This window comes from Panthera leo, chromosome C1, assembly GCF_018350215.1.
Source record: "Panthera leo isolate Ple1 chromosome C1, P.leo_Ple1_pat1.1, whole genome shotgun sequence".
NCBI classification, from domain to species: Eukaryota; Metazoa; Chordata; class Mammalia; order Carnivora; family Felidae; genus Panthera; species Panthera leo.
The window spans coordinates 21,078,574-21,091,488 of record NC_056686.1 but is presented as its reverse complement, the minus strand read 5'-3'; the positions used below and the strand labels follow the sequence as shown (position 1 = coordinate 21,091,488).

The following is a 12,915-nucleotide window of genomic DNA, read 5'->3' as shown; positions in this document are numbered from 1 at the left end:
GCAAATGCTTTTCTCTTCATACCTGTCGATAAGGACCACAAGAAACAGTTTGCTTTCAGCTGGTGTGGTGGCTAATTTAATGGGTCAATTGGACTGGACCATAGGGCACCCAGATATTTGGCTAAATGTTATTTCTAGGTGAGTCTGTAAGGGTGTTTCCAGAGGAGATTAGCTTTTACTCAGTAGACTGAGTCAAGCAGATTGCCCTTCCCCATGTGGATGGACACCATCTAATCCACTGAGGTCCCAAATAAAACAAAAAGGCAGAGGAAAGGAGAATTTTTTTCTCATTGTCCTGACTACTTGAGGTGGGACATAGGTCTTCTGCCCTTGCACTAAAACTTACTCTGTTGGTTTTCTTGATTCTCAGGTCTTTGATCTTGGACGAGAATATACCACTGGCTTTTCTGGGTCTCCAGTTTGCAGATGGCAGATCATGGGACTTCTCAGCCACCATAATCTCTGAATCACTTCTATATAGCCTATACATGCTGTCGGTTCTGTTTCTCTGGAGAATCCTGAGGCCAGCAATATACCCTCACTGTTCTGCCTCAGGAATATATCCATTCTTCAACTCTATGTCAAAATTTGGTTCACAGGACAATTGATCACTGTCTTAGCCCATTCAGGCTGCTGTAACAAAGTACCATAACTGGGTGGCTTATAAAAAACAGAAATTTATTTCTCACAGTTCTGGGGGCTAGAAGTCCAAGATCAGATTGCCAGCATGAATAGGTTCTGATGAGATCCCTCTTCTGGGTTGCTGACTGGCAGACTTCTCATAGTATCCTCACATGGCAGAGAGTGAAAGATCCGGTCACCTTTTTTTTTTTTTTTTTTTTTTTAATAGGCTTCATGCCCAGTGCAGAGCCCAATGTGGGGCTTGAGCTCACATCTGGGGTCACTTTTATAAGGGCACTAATCCCATTCACGAGGGCTCCATCCTCATGACCTAATCATGTCCCAAAGGCCCCACCTCCTAATACCATCACATTAGGGGGTCTGATTTCAACATATGAATTTTGGGGGACACAGACATTCAGGCCATTACGATCACCTTTCCCTTCCACAAGACATCACCCTGGTCCATGACATTGACGACATCGTGCTAATGGGCCCTAGTGAGCAAGAAGTAGCAACTACTCTAGACTTATTGGTAAGACATCTGTGTGTCAGAGGGTGGAAAATAAATCTGACAAAAATTCTGGGGCCTTCTATCTTTGTGAAATCTCTAGGGATCCAATGATGTGTGGCATGTTGTTCTGCCCCTTCTAAGATGAAGGATAAGGTGTTTCACCTGTCCCCTCCTACGATGAGGAAAGAGGCGTAACACCTAGTGGAACTCTGGAGTTTGGAGGCAACATTCCCCATTTGAGTGTATTACTCCAACCCGTTTATTGAAAAACCTGAAAAGCCGCTACTTACGTGTGGGGATAAGAGCAAGAGAGAAGGCCAGGCTGCCATGCAGGCTGCTCTGCCACTTGGGTCATATGATCTGGCAGATTCAATGGTGCCCGGGCCAGTGGCATATGGGAGGCTGTTTGGAGCCTTGTCAAAGTGTCCTGAGCAGTGTCATTCCTCCAGCATTCTGCACACACTCCCATTAGAACACTTCTCATATTGTTTAACCACTTGTTTTTCCCAACAGGCTGTGGGTTCCATAAAGACAGGAGCTGTGGGGTGTCTGCCTGGCTCAGTCAGCACAACATGTGGCCCTTGATCTCCAGGTCAGTGAATTGAGCGCTATGTTGGGCATACAGCTTATCCAAAAAAAAAAAAAAAAAAAAAAAAGACAGGAGCTGTGATTATTTTGTAGTTGTGTACCCCATGTATGCCAAGTATCCACCAGGTAGCAGATGCTAAATATAATTTTTAATGAATACATTTTTCAAAGGGGTACTTTTTTAAAAATGTTTTATTTATTTTTGAGAGGGAGAGAGAGAGAGAGAGTGTGTGAGCACGGGAGGGGCAGAGAGGGAGACACAGAATCTGGAGCAGGCTCCAGGCTCCGAGCTGTCAGCACAGAGCCTGAGACAGGGCTTGAACTCACAACCCATGAGATCATGACCTGAGCTGAAGTTGGATGCTCAAACTGACTGAGCCACCCAGACACTCCTGAATACACTTTTTAAAATCTGAAAATGGCATATGTAGAATATACAGCAATGCACATTCAAGAATAGTGGAATGACCCAGGGTCCTCTTTGTGGGAATTAGTTAAAAGGTGACTCTTTCAGAATAGATGCCACCCCTAACCAAGAGGACACTGCTTGGTGAGCAGGGTGTGGGCTGAATTTTAGTCTTCCTTGGTCCCTTCAGTTAGGTATCCTTATCCAGTGAACAATCTGCCCAACCATACCACCAGATCTGCAGGATCCTTTATACCAGTGATTCTTAACTGTGGCCACATATTGGAAAAAAGGGGAATTTTGAAAATATCCAAGCTCACACCCCCATCTCAGATATTTGGATTTAATTGGTTCTGAGACTTTGACTTAATTTTAAAGCTCTCAGGTATTTCAATGTGCTGCCCAGGTTGGGAATTACAACTTTAGACTTACTGATGTGAAAATCTCAAACTGGACTCTATTGCAAACGTGTGTTTGTGTCATATAGGCACGCACTGACATACTGATGGGATGCATGATACAGCCCAAATGTTAATGTCAATGCCAACGCCAACCACTGGCACTTCTACATTTACTTTCAGGAGCCTTCACCTTAACCAACCATTCCCAGATACCCAGGCACTCCCCCAACCTGTCCCACATTGAGGGGGGGACTAACTTAACAGGCAGTTGAACCACTATACTGGGACTACGGCTTAAGTTCGTGGGAGCAGGTGCTCTGAAGGAAAGTCCTTGCTCAGCAGAAACCTGGCTGTGTGGCTTGGAGAAACTTCACGATTCCCTGCTTTGGTTACTTTGCTTATAAAAGTAAACTAACAGCGTGGGTCTATTTCCCAGAAATATCACAAGATTTAATGAACAAATAATTGTGAAGTGCTCATAAATATAAACTGTTGTGCTATTGTTAAAGAACTTCATTGTACAAAATTCCATAGAAATCTCAAAAAGAAAAAAAGGCACTGACACAGATGGTGAGGAAGCTGCTTCGATAGATCTGCTCCTGCAGTTCTGAGTTTCTCTGGTCCCTGCCTTTCCTGAGTTTCGTTTGTTTAAGGTTTGTTGTGATTCTGAGACAATAGCCCCTGTTCTTTAAAAAAAAAAAAATCACTCTTTTTTTCTCCTCCTTAAGCCAGCTTGTGTTGGTTTTCTGTTACTTGTAAACAAAAGTGATTTTATTCCAGGGAATGCTATGCTCTAAAAATGTCAACATGTTTTGTACAAGAATAATTTTAACATATCTTTATTTTTATCCTGAAACAGGATTCATATGAAGATCTGTATTCGATATATGTAGTTATACTTAGTAATCTGCCTTTATAAAAATGTCCTATGCCCAAGAATGCCAGCAAATATCATGAGAAGCTACTTGTACAGTGGCCCTCAAACTTCAGTGGACATTAGAATCACTTGGGAAGCTTGTTGAACAGATTTCTAGGTCCTACCCTCAGTGTAGCAGGTCTGTGAAGGGGCCTGAGAATTTGCATTTCTTACAAGCTCCCAGGTGATGCTGATGCTGGCCTGCAAGCACTTTAAGAACCCCTGCTGGAGTATTTTCCAAATTCTAAGAAACATCTGGGGTACTTCTGGGGAATCTTATGACCTGTGCTACGTGTCTATGGTTACTGGTTCATATATAAATTATCTGAGGATTTTACCAAAGATATATTTAATTTTTTTAACATTTATTTATTTTTGAGAGAGAGAGAGAGAGAGACAGGGTACAAGCAGGGGAGGGGCAGAGAGAGAGGGAGACACAGAATCTGAAGCAGGCTCCAGGCTCTGAGCTGTCAGCACAGAGCCTGACGTGGGGCTCGAACTCATCAGAGGTGAGATCATGACCGGAGCTGAAGTCGGCCACTTAACCGACTGAGCCACCCAGGCGCCCCAACAAAGATATATTTAAACAAATATATTTAAGCTTTCTAAGTTAGTGGTGGAACGTGGAAAAGCTGTGCCTGTGAAGCAGTAAACCAGCACCTCTGTTTGTTTGCTTTGCCCATAGTTCAACCGCTCCAAACCCACACACTAAGGACCCTGAATCTGTCCACCCCCAGCGAAGCGAGACCTTCTGGCTGGGTCCCCCCCGATTTGGGCCGATTTCGCGCCTCCAAACAACCTTGGCATGATGTCTTATCTTAAGCAACCGCCTTACGCAGTCAACGGACTGAGTCTGATCACTTTGGGCATGTTCTTGCTGCGCCCCTCGGTGAGCTACCCGGGTATGGCTTACGAATCGAAGAGCTAAGTGCCGCCAACAGCAGCAGCAGCAGCAGCAGCAGCAGCAGCAACAGAATGGAGGTCAAAACAAAGTGACACCTGCGAAAAAGAAGACCTCTCCAGCTCGGGAGGTAAGTTCAGAGAGTGGAATGAGTGGCCAATTTGCTCCCCCCTCTAGCACCTCAGTCCTGGCCATTTCCAGCAGCAGTGCTCCTGTGTCTGTCTGGAGCCCAGCTTCCATCTCCCCACTGTCAGATCCCTTGTCCACTTCCTCTTCCTGCATGCAGAGGTCCTGTCCCATGACCTATACTCAGGCTTCGGGTTATAGTCAAGGATATGCTGGCTCAGCTTCCTACTTTGGGGACATGGACTGTGGATCTTATTTGACGCCTATATACATCACCAGCTTCCTGGACCAGGGGCCACATTCAGCCCCTGGTACCAATGCGGTCAACAGCCATCTCAATCAGTCCCCAGCTTCTCTTTCCACCCAGGAATATGGAGCTTCAAGCTTGGATTTTAACTCAACCACTGATTGTTTGGATCATAAGGACCAAACTGCCTCCTGGAAGCTTAATTTCAATGCTGACTGCTTGGAATATAAAGATCAGACATCTCCATGGAAATACCAGGTTTTGTGAAGATCTGTAGAACCTTTTTGTGGGCGATTTTTAAATATACTGGGCTGGACATTCCAGGTTTAGCCAGGCATTGGTTAAAAGAGTTAGATGGCATGATGCTCAGACTCATCTTCTAATCAATGTTCCGGGAGGCATAGAAGGAAAAATGAAGGGCCTTAGAGGGGCCACCAGCAACCAGCAACCTGAAATGGACAAACCAGTCTACTTAAGATCCTGTCATAGTTTTAGGTCATTTGTTTTCCTGATTTGCAAAGTGACCAAAAGCATTCTAGCCATGTGCAACCAAACACCACCAAAAATAAACAAAACTAAATTGTGAGGGAAAGGAGGGAAGGACATAGACTTCTTAAGCAGAGGGGTTCCAATGTTTTAGCCAATCTGTGGTTGAATCTTAGGAATGAAGTGTCTCAAGCTCACTCACGTTTCATGACCAATTGGTAGTTGGCACTGAAAAACTTTTCAGGGCTGTGTGAATTGTGCGACTGATTGTCCCAGATGCACTACTTTGTTTTAAAAATAATGTTCATAAGGAGTCAATATGTAGTTTAGGAGACAATCAGTGTGTGTCTTATATAAATGGTGCATCTGTGGTTTTTAATCTGTGCTAAACTTCAAAACTGGGATCTCCTGTTGTTGTATGCAACCTTGAACTCCACCTCTACAGACGTTCCTCTGTGATTAAGTAGGTTATAATTATAAGCAAATTCAGAGCAACTGAGTACTTACCTAAAAAGATTGCCTTTGGCTGGAGGTGAGCTGCACTGAAACTTTACAACAAAATATCTCTGGACAAGGAGAGTGAGAGAAGAGAAACAGGACATTAATTCATCTGTAATTTACTGTTGGTAAGTCTAGCAGTATGGAGACATTGGTCAATTGCTCTGACCCTGATGAATTTATAGACTGTGATCATTGTCATTTATGCTTGCAGATGTTAACTGGAAAAGTTATATATGCATAAACTTTTTCTTCCTGGATTTGGCAGATATATATAATTACATTAAAATGGTTCTAGCACAAAAAAATAAATGTATTCAAAATGTATTTTTAAAATGTATTTTAAACAATATTTATCTTACTTTTATTGTAGCATGATAGAAAAATTAACCAAAGATACGTTGCAACAAAAAGACCATGAGTTACCATTTTCATAAAGTTCAGGCACTTTTAAATTAAGCTGCTCCAAAAATTATTCATTTTATCTTTCTAAGAATTCGAGCTTGCTTTTCATCTTCACTTCAAAGTTTCAACTTTTTGCTTGTTTTATCCAATCATTAGAGTGACTTTAATTTAAAATAGAAATAAGTGTGGAGGCACCTGGGTGGCTCATTTGGTTAAGCATCTGACTCTTAATTTTAGCTCAGGTGATGATCTCACGGTTTGTGGGTTCGATCCCCATGTTGGGCTCTGAGCTGATGGCGCGGAGCCTGCTTGGGATTCTCTGTCTCCCTCTCTCTCAAAAATAAATAAAAATAAATGTCAAGAGCAGATGGTACACTCACTAAGTGAGTGTAGATGGAACATCACTCCCAATAAGGCAATTATTGATCACAAGTCACAAAAGCACTATCATCTATGAACTTCGGGGATTTCGTAAGCCTGGGCTGGGGAAGAGGGTCATAAAGTGCAAAATGGAAGATGTTACTTTTTCCTCAACTAATTTTTTTTTTAACTTTCCAAATTTTGTAGTGTTGTAAAGTTAAAAAAAAAAGGCATGTGACTTATGATCATTTTTTGCACTGCATCTTTGAGGTAATTTTATTGCTGGCCAATTGAATCTCAGCATTCATATCTCAGGAGTGTCTATAAACTTTTCACCAGCAGTAGCAATGGACATGCATTTTGGAAACAGACATCTAGTGACTTTTCTTCAAGGGCAGGGTCAATGACTAGTCCAAACTTACCATTCAATGGCTTTAAAGCCTTTTTTTGTAATAGAGTCTTGCAACAAAAGACTCATCACAATTCTGGGGCAAATGATCTATTAAACTGGCGAATTGGAAAGGTGTTGATATTGGCCCCAAATGTTATTCTTCTGGCCTGGAGGAGTCGCACCACTCGTTTGTATAATAATTTAAACAAGCCTTATGGTCAAATCTGAATCAAAAGCCCACTCAGCAAAGCAAAATATAACCTAAGAAATAATTCTTTTTCTCTGCTATTAACTAACTTGGAAACCTCAACTCCACAATACTGAGCGACCGTAGGCAAAACACAATTTCTAATTCCAGTTCTTTCAATTTGTACAAGGCTAATTAGAACAAGAGGTAACTAGCTCATATGAAGAGTTCTCTAATTTTTATTTTTATTTTTTGAGAGACAGTGCAAGTGAGTGAGGGGCAGAGAGGGGGAGGGAGGAAGGGAAAGAGAGAGAAGTGGGGCTCACCTGAAGCGGGACTCGAACTCACATGAGATCATGACCTGAGCTGAAGTCAGATGCTTAACCAACCGACCCACTCAGGTGCCTTCTAATTTTTATTTTTAGTAAGCTCTGCACCCAACATGGGGGTTGAACATATGACCCTGAGATCAAGAATAGCACATTCTACCGACTGAGCCAGCGAGGTACCCCTTTCTAATCATTTTATAAATGCAAAATGGACTGATGGTGCCTTGAATGATATCCTATCATTCCTATTTTCCAGGCTGCTCTTAACCTCAGGTCTTGGATTAGGGTTTGTTTTTCTTTTTTTTTTTTTTTTTAACGTTTATTTATTTTTGAGACAGGGAGAGACAGAGCATGAACGGGGGAGGGGCAGAGAGAGAGGGAGACACAGAATCGGAAACAGGCCTCAGGCTCTGAGCCATCAGCCCAGAGCCTGACGCGGGGCTCAAACTCACGGACCACGAGATCGTGACCTGAGCAGAAGTCGGACGCATAACCAACTGAGCCACCCAGGCGCCCCAAATGTTTATTTATTTCTGAGACAGAGAGAGACAGAGCATGAGGAGGGGAGGGACAGAGAGAAAGGAGACACAGAATCCGAAGCAGGCTCCAGGCTCTGAGCTTGTCAGCACAGAGCCCGACGTGGGGCTCGAACTCACAAACTGTGAGATCATGACCTGAGCTGAAGTCGGTCGCTCATACAACTGAGCCACCCAGGCGCCCCTAGGGTTTGTTTTTCAAGAGGCTTTCTCTGAACACCTCTGACTAGTACCAGAAAGGAAGAGGGAATTTCCTTGTGTCACAGCCCCCTGCCCCATAAATTGCATAGCACTTATCACACTGTGCTGTTTGAGTTCCCTATTGCAGGTACCCTGTCTGATTCATTTTAGCAGTCCAGTAGTATGTCCCTCTTACCCCTTTCCAGACAGTGGAAGAAGGCATTTGACACAATTCACTGATGATAATTTATTGTAATCTGTTGGCAGCACACAGATATTTAATAAAACCAGGACTATGTTTACATAGAAGTGAGCAACAATACATAGCCATTCTTTGGGAACTGTGTGCATTTAATCATCTTCCTCCTCATCACGTTTGAGATGTTTAATCTTCTTCTTGTGCCGCTCAATTTCTTTCTGCAGACGCTCAATCTCCTTTATATGATGACTGATCTCATCTTCATGGTGTTTCTTCAAGGCTGCTAGTTGTTCTCTAGTGCGTGCTCTACAAGGACACAGTGGCTGTGTTTAATCCCAATCCTTCATCCCGCAGAGATCTCTAAGCATAACCCACAATACCTAAGGCAAAGAACAGCAGTCCCAATCCCATGGGAGTCTGGCTGGTCACCCTCTTCTATCCTAAACCCCACCAGTGATAGAATACTCCATCTCGGGATATATCCATCTTTAGGAGATGACCAAATGATTCCATTATCCTGGTGCCAGTGCCTGAAATTCCATCGTTTGTGAGTTATTCCTTTCAGATTTCTCTTTAGAAAACTCCAGAGTGGTGTGACATTAAGTCCCCAACACCTCACGACAGGAACCACCCAGAGACCAGAATCCCTTTTTTTGTGGAAAAAAAGAGCAAAAGGAGGGATGTAGGGACAAAGGGGTATTGTTAAAGGACAAATACCCATGTCCTATCTCAATTTATCTAGGGGGCTTTCTTCGCATAGGGAAATGCATGGCTCACTGAAAAGGCCAAAATGAAGGGTAAAGAAAAAAAAGTATTGGCAGCTCAATTTAGGTCTCAAGAAGGGACATTCAAATGTTGCTTTGGCTACATTTGGGCCTCGGTTTTCCTTAACGTAAAATGTGGAGGCCCAATTAGATGGTCTCTAAGGGCTTTGCCTTGGCTCTCTGGTTTGGCATGGTGATAATTTTTTTTTTTTTTTAACATTTATTCATTTATGAGACACAGAGAGCACAAGCAGGGTAGGGACAGAGAGGGAGAGAGGGAGATACAGAATTGAAGCAGGCTCCAGGCTCCGAGCTGTCAGCACAGAGCCTGACGCGGGGCTTAAACTTACAAGCTGTGAGATCATGACCTGAGCCCAAGTCGGACGCTTAACCGACTGAGCCACCCAGGTGCCCCGGTGATAATTTTTTTTCTAAGTTTATGTATTTTGAGAGAGAGAGAGAGAGATAGGATCCCAAGCAGGCTCCACACTGTCAGTGCGCAGCCGGATGCCAGGCTTGAACCCACAAACTGGGGGATCATGACCTGAGCCAAAAACCAAGAGTCTGATGCTTAACTGAGCCACCCAAGTGCGCCCATGGTGATAATTCTTTTTTTTTTTTTTCCAACGTTTTTTTTTTTTTTTTTAATTTACTTTTGGGACAGAGAGAGACAGAGCATGAACGGGGGAGGGGCAGAGAGAGAGGGAGACACAGAATCGGAAACAGGCTCCAGGCTCCGAGCCATCAGCCCAGAGCCTGACGCGGGGCTCGAACTCACGGACCGCGAGATCGTGACCTGGCTGAAGTCGGACGCTTAACCGACTGCGCCACCCAGGCGCCCCGCATGGTGATAATTCTTAAGAGTGAGTAAGAAAGGGCAGAAGTGAAAAGATAGACCAAAGGACAAACAGAAGATTAGTTCCAAGCTGCTCCCCACTGGGGGTAGAAGTCAGAAAAGGATAACTAAGGGGTGGGAAAGACTTGCTAGGTTCAGCCTGTTCTCCACTCTTATGCAGGAGAGAAATCTATCCAGCCCAGACGCTGGGCTGGGCTGGGCTGGGCTGGGCTGGGCTAGGCATGGCAAAAGTCTCCAAGAAGTGCGGGAGGAGGATTCCAACCAAAAGCAGCTGCCACCAGCACCTGTGACCCACTCACTCTGGCCGAAATGGAGACGCATGAGGGTCTAGAAATGGCTGAGGGTCTGAAGAGTCAGGGAGTTCATCCATGTGGAGGAGAAAAATGAATTTAGAGGGGTTAAGGAGTGGGTGAGGGCCACGGAAAGCAGGCTCAGAAGGTCTGCAAATATTGGGCAGTGGGATCTAGACACTCTTGGAAGAATCTGGAAGCCACTTCGCACGACCAGGGGAGAATTCCCTGGGTGGGCATGGTAAATGATTCAGGAAGAGTTGAGCCACGGTTTGAGAATTTTGGAGACACGCGGATGGAAATGGCATTAGGCCCCCAAAAGGGCCTCTGGACTATTTGGCAGGGGAGCGTCCTATAAGTGGCGACAGTCGTGACCTCAAGTGTGAGGGGTAACTTAAGTACAGGTCCTGCGAGTTCTATTGGGGGATGGGCGCCCCTAGGGCACCAGGGAGGGAAGGGTAGGGGGACTGGAAGTTTAAGTAGGATCCGAAGGCCCTGAGAGATCTCGGACTGGATTCGGGGTTCCGTGGGCCTCACCGGAAGTATCGTTCCTCTTCAGCTTGTTCTCTCTTTCCGAAGGCCCCACCGGCCTCCCGGATCGAACCCGCGCGGGAGTCCTCTGACTGCGGAGAGAGACGAGAACATCGGTAAAGGTGCGAAGAGATGGGATCCGCGCTCAGGGATGGGACAACGGATACTCCTGCCAGCGTACCCGTTCGGAGCTGAAGCCTCGGGCCTGCATGGCCCTAACGCCCCACACGCCTAGCCGCACTCGCGCAGCAAACGCCGTGACAGCCATTGTTGTCAGAACCGCACCTCTCCAAGTCCCCGGCGGCGCAGACTCTCAGCAGGCGCTAACGCGCTGGGAGCCACGCAGCCAATCTTTTCCATGGAGAGGCGGGACTTACCTAGGAGTAGCAAATAATGAGGGGGAGGGGGAGGGGTTCCTGCAGTTCGCGGCGAATCCTGAGCTAGAGGCGGGCCTATTCTTAGCCAATCTCTGGCAAGGGCTTTGGGGCCAAAGGACAAGAATAATAATGGAGGAGGAACTCAGTCAGAAGTCGTATTTTGAGCTCTTGGACCTGTCAGACTGAGTTGTGGCATCCACCCCATACCGCGATTCCAATCCTGAAGTTATTAAACACACAAAGAAAGCCTTCCCTTTCCTGGGCTACTAGCATCAAAAAGATGGCTAATGTAGGGGTTGGGGGGCTATGTCCAGGATGCTCCGACTTAGGGTTGTGGGGAAAAATTTTTTATAAGTATATGTATATGTGTGTATATATATATATGTAGTCTCTTAAGAGATGCCAGTGTTCTTTTGTTGTATTGACATTTCACTCAAGTTGCAGCTTAAATGTCACCTCAGAAACCTTCCCTGACCTCATTGGTCATTTTATTATAGTTCTGTTTTGTTCTTTCTCTCTCTGTCTTTGCACTTTTCACTATTTAAAGTTATCAGGGCCTGATCAAGTAGGCACTGAATTTAATATTTGTAAAATGCATTAATATGCAATCAAATCGGCTTGATAGCTGGACTTTTGGTAATGTGAAGTAACGAAGTGGAAAAGACCATAAGTAGGAGTCTAGGGAAGGCTTTGCTTTGACCTTCCTAAAGCCATCTAACAAGTGTGAACAAGACCGTAGGAGTTATAACCTTTTCCTAAGTCATTTTCTCTCTCTGAGTTCAGTTTTTTTCCTCCTTTTAGAGGAGAGGGTTGGGCCAGATTATCTTGTTCGTAATTATAAAAATACCTTCATTACTTTCCATGAAGTTGTGGAACTGTTTTATTGATCATCTTTTGGTTGGAGAAATACCAACCCTGGTTTGTATGACTTAAATGAGAGGAAATAACCTGCAGGGCACATTTTCAAATGTTGGTAGCATAAAACTTGGAAAACACAAAAGCAGAAGGATAGAAATAATAATCACTTATAAGATCACTACGTAGTGGTAATACTTTGCTGTGTTTCTAGATGATATTTAAGTGCCATTCTAGTTTCAGAAATTCTGATTCTAGTTCTCAGATACTGTTGTTTCTTGATTATGTCCTAGGCTGGGCATCCAATGGAGGGTCTTACTGAACTTGTGCAAAGGATAGTCTAGGTACTATGATGGCTGTAATTAAAAAAAAAAAAAGAAAATAACAAGTGTTGGTGAGGATGTGGAGAAAGGGTAATGCTTGTACATTGCTGGTGGGTTCAGCCACTGGGGGAAATAGCTTGGCAGTTGCTCAAAAACTTAAATACAGAATTACCATAAGACTCAGCAATTTCATTTCTAGGTGTGTACCCTCCCCCGTTGAAACTGAAAACTAGTATTCAAATACATGTACACACATATTCATAGAAGCACCATTTCAGTATACCAAGAAGATGGAAACAATCCAAATGTTTATCCCTTGGTGAGTGAAAATAAATTGGTATATTTACACAGCAGAATATCATTCAGCCATAAAAAGTAATGAAATAATGATTCATGCTATACCTTGGATGAATCTTGGGAACATTATGCTAAGTGAAGAAGGCAGATACAAAAGGTCACACATTGTATGATTGCATTTATATAAGATGTCCAGGATAGGTAAATCCATAGAGTCAGAACACAGACTGGTTGATGTTAAGGGGTTGAATAGAAAAGGGAATGGGGAGGAACTGCTTGATAGGTCTAAGTATCCTTCTGGGGTGATGAAAGTGTTTTGGGACTAGATAGA

At 44.1% G+C, this 12,915-nt stretch overlaps 1 protein-coding gene and 1 pseudogene across 1 annotated transcript; one reads left to right on the top strand and one right to left on the bottom strand.

The window, feature by feature from the left end:
* Nucleotides 1-4,251: 4,251 nt before the first annotated feature.
* Nucleotides 4,252-5,001, top strand: LOC122227200 (annotated as a pseudogene).
* A 3,323-nt stretch (nucleotides 5,002-8,324) lies between these two features.
* ATP5IF1 (ATP synthase inhibitory factor subunit 1) lies at nucleotides 8,325-11,064 on the bottom strand. The gene is made up of 3 exons (XM_042951543.1): nucleotides 10,914-11,064; nucleotides 10,739-10,824; nucleotides 8,325-8,597 (listed from the first exon to the last, which is right to left on the bottom strand). The coding sequence occupies exons 1-3, from the start codon at nucleotides 10,998-11,000 to the stop codon at nucleotides 8,444-8,446; spliced, it is 327 nt and encodes a 108-aa protein (XP_042807477.1). The 5' UTR covers nucleotides 11,001-11,064; the 3' UTR covers nucleotides 8,325-8,443.
* Nucleotides 11,065-12,915: the final 1,851 nt, after the last annotated feature.